The sequence below is a fragment of the Leiobunum rupestre genome, chromosome 2, assembly GCF_980474605.1.
Source record: "Leiobunum rupestre chromosome 2, qqLeiRupe1.1.hap1, whole genome shotgun sequence".
NCBI classification, from domain to species: Eukaryota; Metazoa; Arthropoda; class Arachnida; order Opiliones; family Sclerosomatidae; genus Leiobunum; species Leiobunum rupestre.
In genome coordinates this window covers 58,955,224-58,982,012 of record NC_143385.1, presented here as the reverse complement: position 1 = coordinate 58,982,012, position 26,789 = coordinate 58,955,224, and the positions used below count along the sequence as shown (strand labels likewise).

General features: G+C 34.6%; 1 protein-coding gene across 1 annotated transcript; it reads right to left on the bottom strand.

Moving 5' to 3' along the window:
• Nucleotides 1–24,342, bottom strand: LOC149958552 (adiponectin receptor protein-like). Its single transcript, XM_090164974.1, has 7 exons — nt 24,167–24,342; nt 10,777–10,890; nt 8,358–8,508; nt 7,623–7,803; nt 6,433–6,620; nt 2,257–2,450; nt 1–308 (listed from the first exon to the last, which is right to left on the bottom strand). Exons 2-7 carry the CDS (start codon nt 10,870–10,872, stop codon nt 195–197), a joined length of 924 nt encoding a protein of 307 aa, XP_090021100.1. The 5' UTR covers nt 10,873–10,890; nt 24,167–24,342; the 3' UTR covers nt 1–194.
• Between the last annotated feature and the right edge of the window lie 2,447 nt (nt 24,343–26,789).

Sequence of the window (26,789 nt, the reverse complement as noted above, 5' to 3'; positions counted from 1 at the left end):
GATTTACTCCCTTTTTTTCCAAAATTAATTTATTATTTGCTCCTTTAAAACATCCAAAATCAGTAGCTATTTATAAAGTCTGTCTCAACATGATAAAAAGTTGGAAATGCACATTTTGGAAAATATTGTTATTTGAATATTTTATGGCATTCATAACTGCACATAGCGCACGATCAAACATTTAAAATCATTTTTTAAATGGAACATTCCCCAATAGATAGTCTCTGCGTTGCCATTTCAGTTATGCCATGATAATGGACAAACGCCGCAGCAACAACCAATACGTGGAAGATCTGGTGACTTTGAACCTGTAAAGATGAGGTTACAAATGATTAAAATCTTAGTTAAAGGTTGCTTTACACTACGAAAAAAAACCACCGACGGCGAACGTTGACGAAAAACCAAAATTCCGGTCTTTCACAAATGTATTGTAATTGGTTGAACGATCGCCATTGCGTCTTATTTGCCAGAGAAAATTGGCTTTTAATGTGTATTCACGGAGTAAGGAATCCATACCTCTACTTGGAATGCCTAACGCGGCAGATTTTCGTCTCGATGTGACTGGCGGTTTTTTTGACGTCATTATGTTAACTTGATTTTTTGCTAGTAGGCGGGGCCAAAGCCGTCAGAGTGATCTTACCATACGCTATATGGTCGGATAAGTATTCCAAGCAGAGGTATGGATTCCTGTCAGAGTTTACAAAAATATTGAGAACTGATCTGCAAAAGTGCTAAGCCTCTTAAAGTGATTGTGTCACAATTCAAGGGTAGGTCTTATCTACTGTAACCCAGAAGATATGTTTTTAAAATAAACCTCTACCATTAGGGAAAAAGATTAAGAAAAACACTTGGCTAGAGAAAACGACTGACGATATTGATTGACGAATAATCCTTGGTCCCTGGAGAAATCTAATGATTTCCCTCCCCTTACGGAAGGGGTGCAAAAAATAACGTTCACGGGTCTCCTTCATTTTGGATTGATGTCTCAGGTACTATTTAAACTATTAACCGATTTTTGAAATCCGGTCTTTATATTGTTATAAAGGGGAACGGTCAAGCTTTAACCAGTTAGATAGCCCTATATCCCGTTAAAAATTAAAATTTATGGCGAAAACCACATCAAAATATTTAGCGGTTAATTTTTAATAAAACAGACATTTCGGGAAATAGAAAAGCGCGCGTCCACTGCGACACCTGGTGAGAAATCGGTGAGACACTCCTTGCTTGATTAAAATTAAAAAAAAAAACAATATAAAAGCGCGCGCTGCTGAAGACCTAAGCCTAAATTGCACGATTTCAAAATTTAGGCTAGTTCACAAAACGCTCACTAAGGTCGTGCTGGCGCTGGCGATATATCTTAAGATGGCGGCGAAAATTCCAACCCAAATACTAGGCGTTATTTTGCGTTTAAACTTTTTGGGCCAAAAACTATTTTTTTCAAGACAAAATAAGGTACGTGTAAGTATATTGAACGTCTTGTTGATCAATAGCTGAATAAGCAAATTGTTTTCCCCACCGACGAACTTGTTTTACTGTTGGGGTCGACGTCACAAAAACGTCATAGAAACGAGTTATGCGTTTTTGTTCGAATTTGGCGTCTGCTTCAGGTACACTGGGTGATAGTGAAACAGCAGCGGCCTTTGAGAAAATAACAATTTTGGTCCTTTTTAGTATTTTAGTATTTATTCTATATGTTGGCAAAGTGTTGGGTGGGTTATGGACTCCATAAATGAAAATATTCCTAGGTAGGTTTTAATATATTTTATATTTTTTGTCGTGTAGTTTTAAGGTTTTCTTTACGTAGGACAAGGCCTATCGGAAATAATAGCACTATCAAAAGTTTGCATATGGTACATACCTTTAGATATACATGAAAAGCAATTTATCTTATCTTGAATCTTTCAAAATAAGTTTCAAATGTTTAACTAATAATTTTCTAGTTTATTAAATAACAATTTAACCTTAAAAGATGGTGAAACGATCGAAACGGTCTAAGTAAAGAAACATAAACAGATAAACTTTAGCAGGCGACACTTTAGACGAAACCGAAAAAAACGGCTATTACGGCCAACTAAAAAATGCCTCGGTTGGCAGTACTCCCAACAGTAAAAAGTTAAGCGCCGGATTTACGAAAACACCTATTGATATGCAAATAAGGCGGAATTTGGAAAAGCTTGGCCGTTCCCCTTTAAAAATGATTTAACTTTCCAATTTCGTGACCCCAACGCGTTAAGATATCAGATGTCGTAAACTTACACAAATATCACATTTTCCTGGAAAGTAACGTTCAGGAACTCTCATGGCGTAGAACACAGCCCCCAGAATGTACAGCACAGCCATCAGAAATAGCCATCCAAGAGAGGCCTGATAAATAGAAATTAACCAGCCATCTCTCAGCAAATGGTGCACTGCTGGAATCACTCCGCTCAGGCCAAATCCGACGAACACGCCTGCGGAATATTCAAACACGCAGGTACTAAGTTATCCGGTAAATATCTCAATACACTTTCTATAATGGATATCTAGGATAACAGTTAGTCTTGGGTTTTACGTAATCAAGTGAGGCCTAGGTTCATAATTTTATTTAATGAAAGCGTGACAACAACATATTTCACCTCAAACATTGACCAGTTTAGCAAAATAAGGTCAAGTACTGACTGGAAAACAATGTGCAATCCCTGCTATTTCAGATATCTGTCTGGTATAATCATCGACAGGACGACGAGCAATTAAAGCGAACTTTGTACCAAAGTATCATCTGGTTCCATCAAAAATTAGAGATAACCCTTAAATAATGAACTAGAACCAACACAACATCTCCACAACCGGTAAAATCGGTTTGAGTCTATTTGATCGATTCCCAAATGATCGAACGGGTCCCATTTGATCGAATTTCCATTTGATCGAATTGCATTTGATCGAATGGCATTTGATCGAACGAAATTTGATCGAAAGCTACTGTAGGGTAAAACTACTAGTTTTTGGGAGTAATTATTATTATTATTTCTTTAAACTGTACTAAAGAAAAATAATATACAGAAAATAACCTGAGCGCAGTGACGTCGAAAACAAAATATTATCTCGGACATAATTAATAGAAAGACCTATTAAAAAAACGAACTCTGTACCTAATTTTTAGCAATAGAAGGGCCGTGAACGTGGTCAGACCCCTCGTATACAACGGTGCATACGCGACTACGGCGCGCGTACATCAACCTAACCTAACCTAACCTGACCCTATTTATATATATCAAAAACAACGGGCCGTTATCATCGATGTCTTAAAAAATTCCATCATATAGTGTATAAAGTAAAAATCTCTTCATCTTTGTGGCTTAATACAGTTAAAGCAATGAATTATTACATCATTATTCCTTCTGCACTTAAGCAATGAATTATTCCTTCTGCACTTAGGCAATGAATTATTCCATCATTATTCCTTCTGCACTTCATATTGACATTCGGTAAAATAAAAACATACCAACTGGTACTATAAATACTTTTGAATTCGATCAAATAGTATTCGATCATTTGAAGGTTCGATCTTATGAAACAAATGACAAATGGGATTCGATCAAATGGAATTTCGATCAATTGCAACGTATAATGATCGACTGTCGATCACATATTTTTCGATCAAATGGACCAACACCGTAAAATCATCGAAAACAACATTTAGACCAATTGAAGCCGGTGGCTTAAAAAGGTATCCCCTGGTTCCGCCAAATATAAAACAATGTTTAATTGAACTAATCATCTCTAAAAAAGAACCCCACAAGTCAAGAGCTTCCCACGATTTGGTAACTTTATTACTTTACTCAAAAACCGACTCTTGTGTCTTCTATTATTCATATTGTTATCCGTGGATATTACACGAATAATTTGAGATAGTTAACTAATTTTCCTCGAAAAAAACTGAAATTAATAGAAACCAGAATAATTGGATAGATAGCTGCAAAATATTTTCCTAACAGGTAAAATTTAATAATTAGCTTCCAAATATGAGGATTATTGAAATCCTGATACCCATACCGTTTTACCGATGAAATTTAAATAAAATATATGACTGCTACTACGTTGTTAAACCACTTTTATTTTATTTAACTTTCATCGAACAATTTTACCGTGATAACCATTGTTTTTTTTAAATTATCGACGTTTTACAAATCAAAAGGAGGCTATACAGGGTGTTTGAAATTGATCCATACAAGCGTTTTTCGCCAACACTATGTATTGTAGAAATACGAAATTTCCAAGTGGTATTCTATGACTATTAATCGTTTTAAATTTAAATTTTCACGAAAATAGCGTCATTTTTCATGGTTTTGAAAAAAAAAATATTTATCACCGGTAGGTTGCGGACAAAAATTCAATTTGAAGGTAAAGACTAAAAGGTTAGAATAAACTTGGTTTGTTTAAAATCCGCCAATTTTTCACTGAAATATGAGGTCATGAAAAAACAAGTTGGTCGTAGGAGGCAACTTATTTTATTCAATTTTTTTTAAATGTTTCTATGTTGGAATTAACCATTTACAATTTCAAATGTGCTTCCAAAATACCACCGTCATCTGCAATACACACCTGGACACAGTAAAAAATCCAAAAATTGGTTTGGTTCATTTTTGGAGTTACAAGATGACATGCTTCTATATACGTTGTCTTTCATGAAGCCCCACAAGAAAAAATCCAGAACTCTTATTTCCGGGGATCTATGAGGCCAACGTACGTTTCCATTCCTTCACATCCATCGATTTGGGAATTCATTGTTGAGGTACTCCACGACATCATGGTGTTGGTGAGCTAGCGCTCCGTCGTGCTGAAAAAAAAAGACACCTGAAATCGTGTTTGGGAAGATCATGAAATGCGCTACCTATTTTTGAAGAAAGGTGAAGTAATTCTGCCCATTAAGGCCCGTTCCAGAGACATTTTCAAAAGTCTCGTTCAAAAACGAGATTCGTAATTTAACTATACCATACTGCATATTGCAAAACGCGTTCCAGAGACATTTTAAAGAGACTTCGTTAACTCCCGCTGTTTTATTTCACCTCTTTTCGCCGAAGCTCCACCCACAGCATAAGCCAACGAAACGCTGTAAGTTTGGTGGTCGGAAGCGGTTGGTAGTTGATAATCCTCACTGGGTCTACTATCATCACCATCAGTAGCAGTTTCACGTTGATGTGTGGGCTAGTCTGGTAGGAGATAGACTTATTGCTTCATTTTATCAACAGGCTTGTCTGTAGGGCCTTTCTTCAAAACGATGTAGCAAACGCATTGGACGACATTCACCTACAAGTACGATTTCAGGTGTGTTCGGTTTCAGCATGACGGAGCACCAGCTCCATGATGTCGTGAAGCACCTCAACAATGAACTCCCAAATCCATGTATGGGAAGAAATGGACCCGTTCGTTGGTGTCCTAGATCCCCAAACTAAACAGTCCTGGATTTGTCTTGTGGGACTTCATAAAAGACCATGTATACCGTACACGCCTGTGGCCGCTGTTAAAGAGATACGCGGGATAATTGTTGAAGCATGTCGTCTTGTCACTCCAGAATAGATCCAGGACTCTTTTCGAATCTTTTTTACCGTGCTCAGATGTGTATCGCATCTGACGGTAGTATAATTCATTGGCTTAGAATTTACAAAAACAAAATAATTTTTCAAGTGGTTAATTCAAACATAGAAACATTTTGGCCAATTTTTGATTTTAATAATTGGAATAAAAAAAATTGCCTCCTACGACCAACTTGTTATTTTCATGACCTCATATTTCAGTGAAAAATAAGTGGAGTTTAACCAAACCAAGTTTATTCTAACATTTTAGAGTCTGCTCTTTCACTTTCTCATTGAAAACGTTTGTCTGCAACCTACCAGTAAAGAATATTCTTTTACAAAACCATGGAAAATACCCACATTTTCATAATTTCATACCTCTACAATACTAAGTTATTGCGAAAAATGCTTGCATCGATCAATTTCTAACACCCTGTATATACGAACCAGTTTTACCTCATTACGTATTTAAGTTATAGCCCTGGATAACTTGTAAACAAATACAAACGTTTAATATGATTTTGAGGTCAGGCAGTATTTCAAATTGAAATAACATATTCATAGTTAACCAAGTATATGCACTATACTGAAAACAGTAGGTTTATTTACACACGAAATTGGAGTTTCTCTGTTTTTGCGCTCATATGGGCAGCAAAATTGGAATTTTTATGTTTGAGCCCAATTGGAGGATAAATGATGTTCTTCTGTATAAGCGACCGTTAGTGTGCCGAAATTATAAACTCGCTTCGTTTCCGTTTCACTCTTAACTTTAAGAAAATTAACCGCTCAATTTCGTTCAAAAGTATTTTCCCCTTAAGTAAGCTGGACAGTGCCCATCACTGGTAAGATCAATAATATTTGCAAGTGCAGTTTTGTATACCTGCTCTCACTGGTCTAAATCTAGGTGTTCCAAATTTATCCAATAGGGAAACAATGATGGCTGCTACTCCTAAGCAAGTGACCATTGTAAGATAAATCACTTTTGGTCGGAATTCACAATAGAAGCCGTAGTAGAGCCATGGAACGAAGGACCCCATTATCAGTAAGGCAATTCCACAGTAATCCAACCTGAAATTTGAATTCAACGTCTTTAACTCACATTTGTGTACCTAATTTATAATTTGACCAGCGAAAGGAGAGTGATAATAATAAAGAAGGGCTTAACACTTAAAATGTTTCTGTACCCCGACTACATTATTAGTAATCGATAACCACCTTTAAAAAATGGTTGCAGTTAATTACGGAAAGAGTACGGAACGATTACCGTGATAACGAAGTGATTATAAAGCGATTTCTTTTATAATTCTATTGAATGTGTGGCGCTATTAGTTTCAATGCCTAACTATTATTTATAGCATTTGGTGATGTTGAGAGCTCTTTGAGCGCTCAGATTACCTCATGATCGACTCGCTCCGACAAGGAGTAGCTGAATTTTGACTCAAATACGTAAATTTGGTACTACGGTTAAAAAAAAACCCAGACCCATCGGGTTTTATGGGTTTTTTTTTGTATTTTATTATAATTTAGGATAAACAAGTTAGCATTACAAAAATCAAGTAGTTTAGACTCGCAATATTAATAAAAGTTAAGACATTTCTAGAAAAGTCTATGAACCATATATTATTTTTTTTAATATCGCGCCAAAATATATCAAAATGCTTTAAAAGTGTATATATTTTTAAAATAAAAACGAATAAACATGTGTTAAAACTAAAACAAGTGTGAACTGAGTCTTTCTTCTATAAATACCACCCATTTTTAAAAAAAAAAAGTATTTTTTGGTACGTTTTTTTTATCAAGAGCAGTACTGTATTCAATGTAACATTAACTTTATTATTTAGCTTAATTTCCTTCATATCTAGATTTTATATTTTTCTCAAGCGCTTGATTGAACAGTAGTAAAATATTGATGTCTTTGGTAAATAAGACTAAAATTTTAAAAGTAACGAATGCAAACAAAAACGTGAATAATAAATTTCGATTGTAGTGACAACAATTTTGTAAATTTGTCTCTCATTTCCTTGGTCGGAGAAATTTCCTCAATATATTATTATATAATTTATTACATACTTTTTAAAAAGTCTGGCCACTTTTTCGGAGTGACAGCTAACTGTATGGTAGGTACTTGACATGCCCAAGCATAAAATTGCACCAGCAAAAAAAAACGAAAAAACCATTTTTTGTTGGCATTTCATTTCGTTGTGTGTTCGAGTTAGAAAATTCGTTGTGATACCGATGAACATTAAACATCCTGAAAAATGAGACAATGATATTTTATATATAAATTATTAATAAATGATATTTAAATTAGTAAAATTTTGTTAATGATTATATTTTTAAAAATTATCAGTCTACATTACTTATGATTAAAAAAAGAGCAATTAACATTTATAATTTATAATTGAATTATTTAAATTAAGATAAAGGATTTCAAATGAGATTTTACCAAAACTCACGATTTCATATATATATATATATAAACGGGTATCATTATTTCAGTTTTGGTTTTATATTTAAATCACGATTTATGCATTTAAATTAATCATTTTTAATTTTAAATATTAAAAAAATAATAATAATTTCAATACTCATTGAAACATTTCATTAAAAATTTTATCTGTACAATGAAAATTACCTAAGCCTTAATGAAAATTTAATATTTATAAGATTATTTCCGAAAATTTCAATTTCGTTACGGTTCTTAAAATTTTACATTTAATATATTTGGTGTGATCTTTAAGTTGGTCCTTAGCAATAGTGTTAAGTGATTTGCCCCTTGAACTAAATTATGTTAAGAAATATTACCTAAAAGGTGGGTCCAAATGTTGCCGGTTTCGGTATGAATTCTAAAAATTGATCTAAAACAAGCCATAAATGACGGATTACATGGCCTGTAACCGCAGTGAAGAAAATCGTTGTCTTGAAGCCATTTCGGCAAAGACCTGAAATGGTACACCTACAAAAACAAACATGCTAATTTCAACGTCAGATTATACAGGGTGCTTCAATAGGTTATGCAAAAATTTGAAATAGTTGTAGGGGTGAGTTGAGATGTATGCCTGTTTTTTCTCATTTTCCTACGATGAGTTAAAAGAGCGCCATAGAGCTTCAAAGTGTGAACTACTAGCCACTGGAAGTAGGCTACAACAAGCAGCAAGGAAATGCGAACATTAAGGTTTGGGTTCTTGTTATAGATAAAAAAAGAACTTTGTAACCAGAGTAAAAAAGTAAACTTATACAGAATTTAAAGTCGTGATGGACCCACGCAGATGGATAGGGAGAGGAGGTCCGCTGGACCTTTTCTTGTGGGGATGGATGAAGGATCTGGTAATCTCCACGCCAGTAGATTCTGCCATCGATTTGGTGGCAAGGATCCAAGCCGCTACCAAAGAGATTCGGAACACACCGGGAGTATTTTAACATGAACGCGATTCCCTCCTTCGACGCTGTCGTCTTTGTGTAAGAGTTGAACGAAGAAACTTTGAACATATTGTAACTTGTACAACATACACATTCTCCTACTTGGTTCTTCTGTGTTTAATAAAACTCATTTGTTTTTTGTTATGTATCTCAATTCCCACGCATTCGCAAATTCATCGTACCCCTACTTCCAGGAGCTAGTAGGTCACACTTTGAAGTTCTCTGGCGCTCTTTTAACTAATCGAAGGAAAATACGGGGGAAAACACGCATACTTCTCAACTCACCCCCTACAACTCATTCAAATTTTTGCATAACCTTTTGAAACACCCGGTATAATACGGTACATATAGTAAAAACGCTACCTTCCAGACTGAGCTGACTGTAATAGCTCAGCCTGTTCAGCAGGACAATCCGTTCTTGACGTCGTCATCTTTAATAGGGCTCGGCGATCGGATAAATTTTCCGTTCATTTCTTTTATATCCATATCAAAACTTATTTGTTGCATATTAAATCGTATAATAGTCGCGAATAATATCCATAAATAAACAGTTAATCGATTTTTGATGGTTAATGGAAATTTTGTCGGTTAATTTATCGGTTTCCCCGAGCTCTAATCTTTAACCATTTCCATTAGGGATTTTACAAAAAATGACTTTAAAGTTTAAGACTTAAATGCTAATTAAAACATGACGACTTAAATGCTAATTAAAACATCACGACTTAAATGCTAATTAAAACATCACGACTTAATCATTAAGACATCACGACTTAATCATTAAGACATCACGACTTAATCATTAAGACATCACGATTTAATCAATCAGACATCACGACTTAATCATTAAGACATCACGACTTAATCATTAAGACATCACGACTTAATCATTAAGACATCACGACTTAATCATTAAGACATCACGACTTAATCATTAAGACATCACGACTTAATCATTAAGACATCACGACTTAATCATTAAGACATCACGACTTAATCATTAAGACATCACGACTTAATCATTAAGACATCACGACTTAATCATTAAGACATCACGACTTAATCATTAAGACATCACGACTTAATCATTAAGACATCACGACTTAATCATTAAGACATCACGACTTAATCATTAAGACATCACGACTTAATCATTAAGACATCACGACTTAATCATTAAGACATCACGACTTAATCATTAAGACATCACGACTTAATCATTAAGACATCACGACTTAATCATTAAGACATCACGACTTAATCATTAAGACATCACGACTTAATCATTAAGACATCACGACTTAATCATTAAGACATCACGACTTAATCATTAAGACATCACGACTTAATCAAAGAATGATAAAATCAATTTAAATCGAGATACACTCATTTTTTATACCGATTTAATAATTTAAAACATTTCGTAATATCTAATCTTTCACAACAATATGTTATCATTTCAATAACGATTAAGATATAATTTCATACGATTCCAGAAGATTTTGGATTTTTAATCTTTCTACGATGTTTCCATACTCACGACCGCAATTTTCTAACTTTCAAGAATATTACGATGATAGCTATAGCCAAGAGCGATATCATTATGTTAAGCATAATTAACACTGCAGAAATGTTGTTTTCTCATTTCCCGCTTTGCTTTCTGCAGTGGTGTAACAAATGGAAATTCAACGGAGATAAAATAATTTCCATGTGAGCCAAGCTAAATATATAAGCCCACGATTTCCAGTACAAATTTGCAATTAACTACTTTTAATCTTGTGTTTAAGGAGTACAGTTTAATACTTACATCTTCAATTGCCCCGTCTTCATCCAATAAACTAGTAGATGAATGTTTACGGTGCCTTTTCGTAAGGATAGTTTCCGGTTCATAATTGTTAGCCATACTTTTTTCTTTATTACACTGGAAAGAAACCCAAAATTAACGTAAAGTATGCAAATTAAGTTTAACCAGAATTAAATAACATATCGTAGATTTTTTTTGTAGTCAGAGGGGTTTTACAATCAACGTGTCTGTCTGTCTGTTTAGGCTGCGAACGCGTACGCATTTTCGGGGCAAAGTGTAATCCCTGCGTTCGCAGTTTCTTGGAATTATGGAAAAGCTTTTTGCAAAAGAGCCCTCTTTTTGTCATTGGGTGTGGTATAATTTTATTTTAAATTTGCGTTAGTATCGGGCGTGATACAAACCGGAGCCCTCATGCACGACAGGTGAGCGTTCAACCACAGAACCACGGATACAAGTTACGCTTGTGGGGTGGCGGAGTGGTTAGCACTTTCGCCTCGCAGCAAGAGGAGCAGGGTTCGATCCCAACTTGTGGCACTGGGTGAAAACTTGGAACAACTCCTTCTGCGTGGAGTTTGCAAGTTCTCTCCCCACTGGTTTAAGGGGTTTCCCCTTCCATAGAAACTTGTTGAGGTTAACGGTAATAGTGAGTGTAGGGAGCTGTTGCCTCGCGTGGCATGCAGGGCTTGCCACCACCTTCCTACGCATTGTAACCCGGCCACCTGAATTAAAGGCTTTAAAAGTCGCTCGATGATTTAGGCCTAGGGTGGTGCCTTGGGTATTAGTCTAGCTGATTATTAACTCCTCAACTCCTTCACTGAAAATATAGAAACTCCTCCGAGGAGAGGTATATTTTGGCTGGCCAACTTGTAATTTTATACGCTTGATTCGTAATTTTCTATTTTTCTTCAAATTTGGCATGATTCATTTTTTAGGCGAGATTGCTATATTTAAAGTAGTTTTTACACAATTTCATAGTGAACTGTGTGTATTATTATCCCAAGGTACGTAGCCGCCGCAGCTATTCGTAGGATTACTCTCGTGCTATTTGTGATAAAAAGGGAAATGATACGTTTGCCAACCCTCGATAGGCAAATATTAATTTCGATAAATAGGAGGGCGTAATTTAGTCAGTGCCCATAATTGTTGTTCCACGGTACTCTACTAAACCTATATAAGGTTAGAAGGGAGTTAGAAGTGATGCTACGTAAATCGATTGGAAATACCCCCACCTTTTCTTGCCTTAGATCAATTGTTTGATTTCGGATCGATGCTGATAGCTACGTAGTGGCGTACTGAGGGTATATGGCACCGGTTTAAAAAGTTTCAAAATGGTACCCCCCTATATCGAATTATTAAAATTATATTGAACGGAGAATCAGAATTATCACTGGAACAATTGGAAATTAAAGATAGGAGTGTTTTGGCTGCCTCTACATTCTATCCCGGTTAAATAATAACCCTCTTAACCTGGGCCGGTAAGCCTCTGCTCTTAGCTTTCTAGCTGAATGAACCGATTGGATAAGGAAGCTGAATTATGAATCAATCGATGGATAATTAGAATCTAATTCTCCATCGATTGATTCATAAAATAAAAATTATATCGAGACCTACTGATGGTCTCGATATAATTTTTATTTAGTTTTGTAAATCAAAAGCTTATAAGTTGAGCAGTATCAATTTTTTTTACTTCCCCGAATTGTTCAGAACTTTCAAACTGATAGGGTTAGAAAAGTCAGTGATACATCAATCGAAGGTAAAAGTAAACATACGCTGCACCTCAAGTGTGACACTTCCTATTCTTCACATAGAAAAATTTTACTGAGAGCTATTTACAAGACAGACTGCATTACGGGCTTCGTCGCCGTTTTGCGTCCGCTTGCTAACGTGTCACACGTAGCCTTTGACAGCGCCTCGCTAGGGGGAGATTTTCTTCTTGCGATGACGTCACATCGTTACTAACTCTCAGTAAAATATTCCCCAAAGTGACAAACTTATAGATCTATATTATAGACTTATGGCTGCACCAATATTTTCGCGATAGTGGCAACTCCAGTTTAGTTATTTATCAAACTTATATCTCTAACACGATTTCATTATTATTGCCGTGTACTGCTGAATAATGTTTTCATTGGAACTCGAAATTGGTTACGGTATTGCTTTACTGAGAAGTTGCTTTTGATGCTTTAGTCAATGATAAAATAGATTTATTATTCAATGAATGACAAGGTGATGAATATATTTATATATATTCAGGTTGTGTTATGTTTTACGGGTATATCAAGTTAATGAAGTGGATGATTTCAATATCGTTAATGCTTCATTAATAAAGCATGGTCATGGATTTTTCTATTACGTAAAATGACTCTTTGGTTGCTACTGCTTATAGCATTAATTATATTAAACGACATAGTGATCAAAATGTTTAATACTCTCATTTTCAACCAAATTCCTTTTGATTTAAAAGCTTGCTTATTTTGAAATTTCCGAAAACTAATTGACCTATCAATAGGCACCAATTACCCACCATTACGCACCACTATTTTCAAATTTCGCACCAGTGCCGTTATAAAATTTTCACAAAACGATGGCCTGTCAATAGGCACCAATTACCCACCATTACGCACCACTATTTTCAAATTTCGCACCAGTGCCGTTATAAAATTTTCACAAAACGATGGCCTGTCAATAGGCACCAATTACCCACCATTACGCACCACTATTTTCAAATTTCGCACCAGTGCCGTTATAAAATTTTCACAAAACGATGGCCTGTCAATAGGCACCAATTACCCACCATTACGCACCACTATTTTCAAATTTCGCACCAGTGCCGTTATAAAATTTTCACAAAACGATGGCCTGTCAATAGGCACCAATTTCCACCATTACGCACCACTATTTTAAAATTTCGCACCAGTGCCGTTATAAAATTTTCACAAAACGATGGCCTGTCAATAGGCACCAATTACCCACCATTACGCACCACTATTTTCAAATTTCGCACCAGTGCCGTTATAAAATTTTCACAAAAAAATACCGATCGATAGGCACCCATTACGCACCGTCATTTAAAATTTTTGGACCATAATCGTTTCGGAGATATCGAAATTTCAAACAAGATAATGCTAGCCCCGCCTATTTTGAAATTTTCGCCTAAAAATGGTCTATCAATAGGCACCAATTACACACCTTTACGCACCAGTATTTTTAAATATTGCACCATACCCGTTTCTTAATTTAAAAAGGGCGCCTTTTTTGAAATTGCATATCTACCACATTGTTTTCATTTCGTCACGCCCAAATCGACTCGAGGGGTGTCTGTTTTTAAGGCCGCATATTAAAATAAAAATTTGATAAAATAAAAAATATTTAACAATACTGTAAAAGATTAAAAACCACAATAAAAAAAAATATAAAAAAAATTACCCAACCAAAAAAAAGAAGTACTAAGGGTTTTAATTGATTACTTTTAAGCTTTAACAAATCCGGAACTTATTTTTAATTCTGCCGTCGTCAGTTTCGTGTGAGTAGACAGCGTACTGTTTTAGAATTTACTAACATTGGCTGTTGGACAGGCAAGACTGCCGCAAAGTAAGTTGTACAAATCCTTACGATTTTAATGTTGAGAGTAAGTTGGCAGGTTTTATTTTTGTAAATTCTGCTATCAACAACGGATCAAAATTATGACTATCGTGAAATTAGTTCGAAGTTATTAAGAATGGCCGGTAGGCCATTCTTATTTAAGGGGTCAGCGCGATTTCCTATGGTTAAAATTAATACAGCCAAGCGCAGGAGAATCAATAGTCTGGTCGCTAAAAATTTTAAGACTTTATTTTAAGCGATTTTCATGCCCAAGATTCAGTATTGTGGATCCCTAGCGGGATTATACTTACTGTCAACAATTATTGTCTGGCAGTACTACAATTAATTTTAATGTATCATCGAGAAACGTATAATAAACCCGTCATTTAACGGAAGTTAGTCGACTGTAGATAAGAACCTTCGTACTCTAATGAGTTAGTGTATAATTTTTGACCTGGAAGGCCAACTGATCAGCTCGAAATTTTGTCCGTCTTCGACAAAAGCTCGGCAGAGTTGGAAACTCTTGATACATGATTGAGATAAAAGTAAGCGATTAAAAACGCTTCACAAATCATGTTATACTACCCATAAACACTATCTCATCAAAGGTCTTTTTTAATGAAAGTTTTACCAAAATTAGCATATTTGACTTGCGTACTAGAACCAGTTATAGACCTATTATCTTGTTATCTAAGTCTTAATGGGAAATTAAAACTCAATTTGACATAACCAATTATCATCATTATTTCCCAATGTTAAGTAAAATATTTAAAATAATATTCAATATATTAAATTACATTCAATAATATTAAAATTTCTGTTCAAAATATATTTAAAATTAAACCTATTTATTTTCTAACTTATGGCTTTTATTTTAAATTATTAATTTTCGGAATAATATGCCCTGTCAGGCAGAGCAAAGGGACAGCTATTAAATAAAAAATGCTTTTATCAAAGCAGTTGGAAGGTTGATTTAAGGGGTATTTTTTGGAATTATTTTAAAAAGCAAAATATATTTCTAAAATAATTTCCATCGATTTTCCTCACCTTTTATAGATTTTAAAACCCTTTCCTTAAATTTGAGCCTTGAAACTGTAACAGTAAACTGAGAAAATTTTAAATTGTAAAGGATTACGTGTAAAATTACAGCATTTAAATTGCTGAAACTCATTATAGAAACTAAACTAGTAAAAAAGTCATCAATAAAAGAGATTGCAATAAATTTAATCAAGACTGTTCAAGTTAACAGAGGAAATTTGGATGTAATTATAGCTTCTATTTTCACGAACAACAGATGATATTCTCTTCCTATAGAGAGAGCTTGCAAGTGCAAGGAGAGCCATGTGTCTTGTCCTTTAGTAATTCAGTTTCCGAACATTGTGAACCCAAAGTTACGACTGAATGACTTATTTCAATTCGACTAAGTCTATCTTGAAAGTCCCTTTAACAATTGAAACAGGGTACTGCAGTGTAACTGCACACATTTCATCAGGCCTTTCTAGAAAGAAATGTGGTCATTTTAATGTAACTCTAAATGTTACTCTTTTTTACTACCAGCGGTTACTTGAATTGTGAGGATCATTATGCATGCCAAATTTAAATACTGATGTATAATTCTACTTTAAACCAGAAATTTAAAATAATAAGTGCAGACTTGGATAGATAAAATTTAGTACATGTCTGTTTTATAAATTCATTAAGAGAATTAGCTCACATAGAAAGTTGCAAACTCCTTTAACCGTTTAATTTCTTATGTATTTATACAAAACTTTAATTTAACATATAAAACAGCATGTTAATTAAGGTTATAATATTTTCCGAGTAGTAGTTTGAAAGTTGAAACACAAAACTGCAGAATCCAGTTACGACAGCATAGCAGACGTCTGTACAGGGCTTTTTTTTTGTTTGAGACTCACACACAATAACTGATTAATCAGGGTGAGATATGTGTAACGGCCACGCCAACGGCGGGATACGTGGGGATAGGGGTGGGGACACCCATGGCGGAAGTATCCCGACCACTTATATACTTAATTCTGAACTAAACACGCGTACTCCTTTACAATTTAAAATTTTTTCAGTTTACTGTTACAGTTTCAAGGCTCAAATATAAGGAAAGGGTTTTAAAATCTATAAAAGGTGAGGAAAATCGATGGAAATTATTTTAGAAATATATTTTGCTTTTTAAAATAATTCCAAAAAATAACTCTTTAATTATAAAACATTTCCAGTATCTGTGCCTTCATACATCCCAACTACCCCTTAAATCAGCCTTCCAACTGCTTTGATAAAAGCATTTTTTATTTAATTTTTTATTAAGTCAATATGTAAGGGGGGGGGACAATTGAGAAATAGAGCGCCCACAATTGGGAAACATTATTAGCCTTATAATCTCTTATATAGTTCTCACCATAAATTTCTATTTTCATTGGAAGAATAAAAATATAGTCTCTGACGAAGAGGGTGACCTAGGCCTAAACACCCTCGTTGAAAATTGGCAGAAAATCTATAAATAAATTTAAATAGCTGCTGGCGAATGAAGGACGCATTGTCGGTTCGCCATTTTTACACACAATCCCTAAAGGAATAGTGTGTACACGTACTGTGCCCACGTACAGTGTTGCCGAGGTCGCCGTATTCAACATATCTCTACAAGAATTAGGCTTAGAAGGGTCATGGATACAGAGTTGGGCAAAACTCGGAGTGAATTTTTGCCATTGATTATCCCCGACACTTTTCTCACTCCCGAATAAAAAACTCCACTCGTGAGAGTGTAGTTTTCACTTTTCCGTCAATCGCCGAGTGAGCTCGCGGGAAAAGAGTGAAGGTAGTCAAGGTCAGCTCTTTCACTCTTATCAATTTTGAACACTATTAAAAGAAGGCTGGAAAATTGAATTTAAATTTAAATTAATGACTTCCATCTATTAACGTGAAGGGAGGCTAAAATATACCTTTTGGAACGAATTCAAATTTCCCGCCTTAAATTTACGGTTTTCCACAAAGAATATGACTGAAATGAGTGACCTTGACTAATCTCACTCTTTGAGGAAGTCTGAGTAGGGTGGTCCTTATTTTATTTATTTCTTAAATATTGAAGTCTTACCCTCTAAATTAGTTGTAATGTATTTAAACAAACTTCTTGAGAAGAAAGAATGATTTTTTATTCTTATAAATATTTGACGAGAAAGCTATGGGTTAAGGCTACTTTATCTAAATTATTACTATTATTATTAAGACTTCGGCTTGAAAAGGAGCCACGGCTCGAAAGCTCGCCGTGATTGTAAATATTACAAATAAACCCGTTTTATCAGTCATGAAGTATCGTGTCTCTTTTATACAATTTTACAAAATACTAATTTCACCATGACTTTTAAATCCTTCATAATCAAAGATTACTTGATCTAAAACTGAAAAATTACAAGTAGTTTAATAAATCACTATGCCTCTTTCTCCTATATCACTACATATTTTAAGCCAGTCTATTGGACCAATTATCATACGAAAAAAAAGCAGTTTGAAATTAGTGATATATTAAATTTCTTGGAATGTATCAGTTTTAGAGAAAGTAGCCACTACCCCTGACTTTCTCTCAAAATATTTATTATAATGAAAAATCCTTATTTCTTCTAATGCAAAAATATAGGGAATTTTCAAGCTCATTGAAACTAATTTAGAGGGTAAGACTTCAATATTTAAGAAATAAATAAAATAAGGACCACCCTAGTCTGCGGGGATATCTTAATTGAAAGGTAATATCATGCCCTCGGTATCCCTATATGAATTTTAGAGATCCGAGGCCCACTTGCTGCCCATTTTCACATTTTAAGGCTTTTTGGCGATATTCTACTTAAAATCTACATACTCTTTATATATTAAGACTGACTTGATTAAAAATTATATTTTTAGTTAGTACTTATAATTTTTGAAGTACGTTTACGGTCACTTTAAGAACTTAAGGTTGCGGGACCCCACAGCCGGTATCTTCCCATTGCGCCGATTCCCATTCGACCGAATTCCGCCAATGTTTTTGATGAAATTAGCCCAAAGGCGGGTATTGTATTTTTCTAATCGATCGAGGCAATATTCACAATTGAGCGACCGCAAAAAAAAATAGTTTTTACCTCTCCGACGGGACAAAGTCCCCTAGGAGGGGTTATACAACCACCTTGTCTGTCTGTCAGGCCTGCGAACGCGTTCGCATTTTCGGTGTAAATAGTAATCACTGCGTACGCAGTTTCTCGAGATATCTGCGTTCGCAGTTTCTCAAAGGGTTGGCAAAACCACCGTGTGACGGTGAGCGTTAACGGATTCATTTGCGGTTTGGTTTGGATGGTGTTTTTTCGCTCACCGTCGTGACGGTTTGGTGTATTACGTTTTTGTAATGTTTATGCGTAGGTTGTGAGTGTTGAATTTGTCGTGTTTGTGTTCTGATGGTTGTGTTTATATGGGCGTTTTCTTTCCAACTTCTTCTTAATGACTTTGGGACGGACCGAGTGCTGAGTGTAATGCTACCTCTCAACGTCCAATGGCAGGGTTTCCACCAGTTGTACACGGTATTCGTCTTAGTATCAATTTGCGATCGCATCGAGCGGGATTTGAACCCGAGACCTCCTGATTGACAGGCGGACGTTCTACCACAGAAACACCGACACTTGTTACGCCTTATTGAAAATTAGACCTTCAGCTTTATCGGAAGCGTATTTAATAGTGTACGAAATTTTGGTTTAATTGAAATTGAAATTATTGCATCGAAGAAATTCTAATTTAGCGTTTCTCTATTGATTAAAAACAAATGCGCCACCCAGGTTTCGAACCCAGACCATTCGGCTTGGCAATTGAGCGCTCTACCACAGAACCACCGATAGCTGCTTAGGTTCACTGAAATTAAGACACGCATCGTAAGCATAATAGGTAATAAAGTCTTTTTTTATTAATGAATTTATGAAGGCCTAATCTGGTTTTTTTACGAATGAAATTTTAAAGGTTAAATCTTGTTTTAGCGCAGTCAGCCGAGATAAGAGGGTTAAAGGGTAGACCCTGTGGGTGGTCCACTTTGTTAGTTTTTTGTTATTTATTTACGGGTATTATTAACGACCTATATATAGTTGTGTTAATTCAAAGACGATAATTTAACGTTTATTGCTTTAAGAGCTGGCGGTTAGTCAAGTGGCTCTCTGTGCTTTGTTGATGGTAAGGTTTTTGCTTCTTGTAAATATATTTGGTGTGGATATTTGGATATCTACGATTTCTAACGCAGTCAATGATTTCCCTGGGTGTGCGAGTCATTATATGATATTGGAAATTGGACGGCATTGGTCTTTTTCATGCGGTATGTGTCACAACGTCAACTGGAAGTCTACGAGTGTTGAAATAAAATGAGCGTTAAAGATGCGGCAAGTATTTCGTAAGCGAGAAAAATACAATTACCATCTGTAGATATTTCTTTCATTAAAATTTGCTTAGTATTATATTCAACTGTAAAAAGGGTTAAATTCAATTGTGCATTGTTTTAGTAAGTCTAACTCGCTGTTGTAACTACTTAATTTATAATATTCTGAATAAATTAAACTCGATTGTTTCGTCTCAATTATTTAAATTAAAATTAAAATTTTATACCGGGCAGGGTTTGAACCGAGAATACGTTTTTCGTAAATAACTCTGAATTGCGGAGATATCTTTGGGGGTCGTGTCGAGAAATTAATACCACTAGGGACCATTCTTCCGAGGAGAGGTATATTTTGGCTTGCCAACTTGTTCTTTCTACTCCTTTTGATTTTTTTTGGAAGCGTTTTAATATATTTTAGGTGAGGTTAGGTTAGGTTAGGTAACACTGCATGCTGTTCTGACAGATGCTGAAACGGATAAAACCGAATCCTAAACCCGGAGAAGTGCGGGTTTTTCGGTTGAATGGGACAATTCCATTAGACCGAATCCTAAATCCGCCAAAGTGCGGCTTTTTCGGTCGAATGGGATTGGGTTCGGTCGAATGGCATTCGGCGCAATGGAACAGATTCTCACAACCCACGTACGCACTATTGTGATGTATGAATTTTGTACCAATTGATACAGGTAACTTCAAAAATTTATTTTCGATCTAATTCCTCTTGAGTTTATTAAGTTAATGTTCAAGTTGATTGAAAAAAAATTAAATTTAAACTTAATATTGAAAATATATTTAATACATCAGGAGGATTGTGTGTGCTTAAATGTCCGTGACATCTTGTTGTATATAGGCTCCGTGGTTAGTTTAAACAGTTTAGTAGCGCTAACGGCTTACAGCGGCGAAAAATGTAACTGAGAAATGTGAGAGCACCAAATAGCTTTATCTTTGCAAATATTATGTTACACTCCAACATACCCAAAATTAGGGTATTAGATTATATAGCCTTTATAAAAGATGACTGGGTCCATACACATTCAATATGAAACTATTTAAACAAACCCCTAAAGCACTCATGGGGAACCCGCAAGTAGGTGTCATTTTACAGGCTTGACCTATGGGCGGGTCTAGTTAAATTGAAGGTGAATATTTATAACTTTTAATTACTCTGCTTGTGGCACTGGGTGCAAACTCTGAACCACTCCTTCGCAAGGTATCTTCCTACTGGTTAAAAGGGTTTTTCCTGAATTCTTCGGATTCCCCTTTCCATTAAAATATTTTGTGGTTAACGGTTATAGTAAGTGTAGGTAGCTGTTGGCCTGCGTGGCATGACGGGCTTGCCACCACCCTCCTACGCATTGTAACCCGGCCCCCGATAATTGACTTTACAAGTCGCTTGGGTAGTAGCTTAGCTGATTATTATTATTAATAATGGCGGTTCACAACTCAAATTACCCACTAAACGACCAAGGAAATTTCTTGATAATTGCAAAAAGAGCGAGTATCATGCCAAAAAAATTAACATGCATTACCTTTTGATCTATATTTAAAAAAATTACTTAAAATGGCACTTTGTTATCTGGATAACTGTGTTAAAATTGGCTAAAAGGGTTTGGAGAGTGTTTGCGATTGTAGAGAGAACAACTGAATTTCAATTTTATCTTCAAAGAAAGCGTTGATTTTCTCCTCGAGAACCTTTCGTTTACGGCCTCCATAGACATAATTTAAATAAGACTACGGAGATAACGCGCGGAGGAATAATAGTATACGGAGCCTCATCAACGTTTACGCGAAAATGTGAAGGTCGTAATTGCGGCTCACTATATCAGCTATGCTCCTCCACCCAACAGTGATTGTAGGTTGTGATTTTGATGAGTTTCTACAGTCGTTCTAAAAGCTAAGGTACTTCCCAGTTTGAGTATGAATCTGTTAGGGTTTTTCCTTATTTCAAAAATGTAAATATGAATGCGTCATAAGGCAACAGAAACGCCTACCCCTTAAATGACGTAATATACAGGGTGTTTATAATTTGATCGCCCGAGGCATTTTTCTCAAAAACTAAATTACCTAGACATTTTCCGGATGTATACACTATCGGGGAAGGTCGTTGTACTTTGTAAATTTCAGCAAAATCGTGACAGATCTCATGGCTTTGGAATTTTTATTTTTAGGTGGTAGACGAAAACTGTCAATATCGAACAAGTTGTAGAACATACTCGAACACCTTATATATTCTCTTTTTTTTCTCGAACACGTTAAATGAAATTGGTTTGGTCGGAATAGGTCAGTTTGTCACTGAGATGAAAAATAACATGTAATAGGTGGTCCAAGCCTTTTCACAATTAATTTAAAAAGAATCTTATTTAAATAGTAATGTATGTATGACTTCTAAAATTTTACGTTTTTGAACTAATTTTTTATTGGTTATTAATTTTGAGATAAAAAAAACAATTTCCGAGAGTGTTACAAAATTTACAAATGTATCAGTCTTATACAAGTAACAAATAATCAAACCTCTCAAATACAATAGTGTTCTGCCCTTTAAATGAAGTAACCAATAATCCAACCACTCAAATAAAAAGCCCCCTTTAATGACGTTACAAAAAATCAAATACGATAGCCCGACAAACGCTTAAATTATTATATAACATTTAAATTAAGCTTACTTTTTATATTTTTACATCTACAAAGGTAATCCCGCTTTTTTATAGTAAAAAATGAATTACTAAATTGCAAATTTTATAAATTTATGTTAAGTAATGTTACATTTGTCAACAGGCCCCAAACCGCTTTATGGTCGAGTATTTTTCACTGTCTAGGAATATATATTTATTTATCGGCCAAATATTTCAGCGGAAATTACTTAAGAAAATCTCTTTAACAATTGATTTCGTCCAATACAGTATTCGTCGGAAGGTACAGGTTTCAAGCAACGTACTAAACATATATATTTATCTCAGGAAGTATGTATTTTATAAATTAGAAGTCACTCAGGAAGTATGTATTTTATAAATTAGAAGTCACTCAGGAAGTATGTATTTTATAAATTAGAAGTCACTCAGGAAGTATGTATTTTATAAAATAGGAGTAACTTTTCATTTGAAAGTTAACTCTGATTTCCCAAACTTTTATTTGAATGTAGAAACTTATCACTGATATTTCAAATTATTAATTTTCGATGAATTTAAGTTCCCTGTTTACTGAGACGGCATGAGATTTTACTTAGATAAGGTTTAATTGGTGAAATTTTGTAGTGTTGGATAAAGTCGTTATTTTAGTGATAAGAAAAATATTTGTACGCTCTGTTATAATAAAACATTAATTTGAAATGCAAATATTATTATTGATTTTATCTGTCAAAAAATAAATAAATTAAAACAATTCCAAAGTGATGAATTAAATGTGAAGCAATAACTTGAGTACTAAAGACCCTTACAACATTACAACATGATTCCATAACAAAATATTTTACATAAAAACTACCGTTATTATAAACTTTTTGTGGATTTAAGAGGGAAGACTACTGTGGCCATTGTCTACTTTCGCGCTATTTCAAGCTAAACTCTTTTAATTTTGTATTTTAACTTATAAAATTAATATTTAAGTGTAGAACAGCCTCTTGTTTAGTGCTTTAAATAATTTTGTCAATTTTAAATTTAAAAATAATTAAGTAATTACGTTTTAATTCGGACCCCCGGAGCTAAACAAGTTGGGCAAGCGCCCAAACTACCCTTTAGTTAGGACCTTATATCTCGTTAACTATTAATATTAGAATTATCAAAATTATTTTAAGCACTAGAGGAAGGTTCAGCCTAATAAGAAAATATAATTCAATTATGTCATTTTTAAAACAGAAACGTTCAGCTTGAACGAAAAAGAGTCTTTTACTATATTCTTCCCCCTTAAAATGTATGTGTAAATTATAGATTCAGGCGAAAACGTTTTGAAAACGACTTAGTAGAAAATATTCAAACACTAGCGATATTTTAAATTTTGTGAGTTAAGTCCACAATGCGGTTCATTAGGGTTGCCACACCTCTTATCTAAAGATATCTTTTTACGCCACTTAAAAATATTTCGATAAATTAATTTATTACTTACCGCTTTTAGGTAATACACGATTGACTATATCTAATCAGATTAAAATTTTGCGTGTAGCTGCAACCAAATGAAACGCATACTATACTTTAAATCCTTCTAAATCTTATCAAAGTTTAAAACTTCCATAATATTTATAAATATTGAATAATTATATTATTACTTTTTTAATTAATTAAGGTATAATTATCTTATAAAATTTGTAGAAACGCGAGCGAAACCACCGATAAACGTCCGAATTATTTGCAATGACGCGCGAGACAAAAATATTTTCCCAACTGAGAGAGAGAAACTTTTACTTTCATGCCTTATACATTATAGAAACACACCTACTGTCTTTTCCCTATACAAAATACGTCCTTCAGAGTTCGTTGTAATAACTGCCTCTCGCGAAAACCAGTTTATCGCCCTGATGTTCGCGCTTGTATTTTGACCTTGACTTTTGTAACCTTCAATATATGACGGACCGTTCAAAGTTTCAGATAGAAGACCAAAATAAGGTGAGGACTTTCAATTGATGAAAAGGAAATATAGCATTTTGAAGTGTTTATGGGAGATCGCTACTGAAATAGAATTCTAAACCTTTTATTTTTTTACGCGTTTTTTTTTCTCATTGCCTAGAGTTAGCGGACGGGGCAACGAAATTATGAAGTAATATTTTTGCCCCCCAGTCGTACGTTATATCCACGGCCGCATCGCTACAAGACCTACAATAATATACGGAAATAACGCTTAAAGCCGGAAGTGTAAACTTAAGTGGTCTTGTTATAGTCAGGACCTTAGGGAGCATTTAATTTTTCTACTCAAACATCTTAAGCACATGCTCAATTTAACATAAAGCATCGTCTTCACATTGTTTAGTTAATTTAAGCCACATTAAATTAAATAAAAAATAAACCGAGCTGTGGGGACTTTAAGGCTTAACGCCTTTTATTGAATTCTTTATTAAACACAAAAACATCAAGCAACAATTTTGAAAAATATTTTACTTAACAAAAACCGAGAAAGTGTTAACACTTTTCCGCCGGACTCCTCACTCGAGGAATGTTTGTTTTCTCTACCATAATTGGTTACATATTGATTTTAAATAATATTTATTCGCACTGTATTTTGATATTGTTTAACTAGAATTTTGTAATAATGTATTTATGTTAATAAATAACAAACAAAATTTTTGTAGTAAATTCGAAACGCACAAGTGTATTTTTTGGTTTAAACGGGGAAATTGTTGTAATGCCCAAATATTAAGTTTTGGAATATATTGCTCTTTCGTTAAGTTTTCTTAGTAACAATTATCCCTCTCACACTTCTCCCCCCTTAAGTTTCGTTTAAAATATCTTTCCTGAGTGCACTGTAGCAGAGTCGTCCCTAAATTGGTTTAGAAGACTAGTGCGCATAGTCTCTATTCCAATTTAGGGACGACTCTGCTACAGTGCCTGGGGGCACCTTCGTGGATGCCAATTGAGAATATAACAATCGTCAGAAAGAACGGCCAGCATTCAAACTCAGGAAAGATATTTTAAACGAAACTTAAGGGGGGAGAAGCGTGAGAGGGATAATTGTTACTAAGAAAACTTAACGAAAGAGCAATATATTCAAAAACTTAATATTTGGGCATTACATTGTCTCTCAACGTTTTAACGTCTCCTTTATTTTGACAATAATCACTAGCCAGACTGCAGCCCAATTAAGTTAAGTAGGCACCCCTTACTATTTTCTCGTCGTGTATCCCGCTGTAGTAAAAAATAGATACATTTCATCCTGACGAATACTAGTTGTTGTTTAACTGAACTGCTTTGAATAACTGGAATTATTCATACCCAAATATAACATAAGAAATTCAAACACTTATTACTGAAATATTAACGTAAGAACAACCGACACTTTATCACACCATATGATCACAAGTTATCTTTACCCAACGCAACTTTAGGAATATTGGCTTGTGAAATTTTGACTTTCCTAAAGAATATCACTATAATATTCACGACTTACCTAATTTACCCGTAGTAAAAAAAAATGTAACATCTCCTATAGAAATTAAAACTAGGTATTTTTATAAATTTAACGTAGAAAATGAACACTGAAATAATAACGAACAACCGATCTTCCCTATCACGCGCAGTGATGGGCGCGCTCGTATCTTTGGATACTTTTAGGATACGAGATGATACTTTATCCGAAAAATAAAAATTAAAATATACGATTTTGATATGATCTTCTACATTGCAAAATGATCGCGATAGAATTTTGAAGAAATAAATTCGGGAGCGAACTATATTTGAAAAGATTCTTCTCTTACCTAGCCTAGCGAAAAAAAGAGCGGAATAGAGCTAGTGCTTCCATTTTTTATATTAGAAATTACACGATAGATTTTTTCTGGTTTCTCTTCAATTTTGTTTGTATTTGAGAGGAAATATTTTAGCGCCATCTAGATATGCCGATATACACTATTTGAGCGGCGAACGTATCTCACGTGATACCGAAATATAGCCAAACCCGAAACAATGTTAAGTGATAGAAGGGAGAGGAGCGGTCAAAGGTCGCGCCGTTTTTCTGGCTGTTTTTTAACGGGGGGGGGACAATTCCCTCTATCCCTAGGCAGACAGAGGGGGGAAAGCAAAGACTGATTCTAGCGATAAAAAGCTGCGCCGCGTAGACTGAAAGGCGATTTCAAAACTAAAACCAAAACTTCCAAAAGTTATTTTTCCCACCGTCCCAACTCCCACGCAGTTAGAGTGTCACGTGTGTTGCAAACTGGCAGCGTGGGCTGTGGCGATGCAATAGCTTTATTTATTTTCCATAATTTAGTTTTTGAAAATACGAAAATTAAGATCGATTCTAATCCATATAATCAAAATCAAATATTGGAAGGTTTACTACTGAATTAATAATCAAAAGATAAAAATTGAAATATTCATTTTAATACTTCGAACTTTTGATATGAAAAAATTTG

What these genes read in the sequence shown, in the direction of transcription:
- LOC149958552 (XM_090164974.1), bottom strand. Translation starts at nt 10,872, where the DNA reads ATGGCTAACAATTATGAACCGGAAACTATCCTTACGAAAAGGCACCGT. An exon ending in GTGGCCAGACTTTTTAAAAA is followed by an intron (nt 6,621 to 7,622) that starts GTATGTAATAAA and finishes TTCAAATTTCAG; the next exon opens with GTTGGATTACTGTGGAATTG. An exon ending in CAGGAAAATGTGATATTTGT is followed by an intron (nt 309 to 2,256) that starts GTAAGTTTACGA and finishes TCATCTTTACAG; the next exon opens with GTTCAAAGTCACCAGATCTT.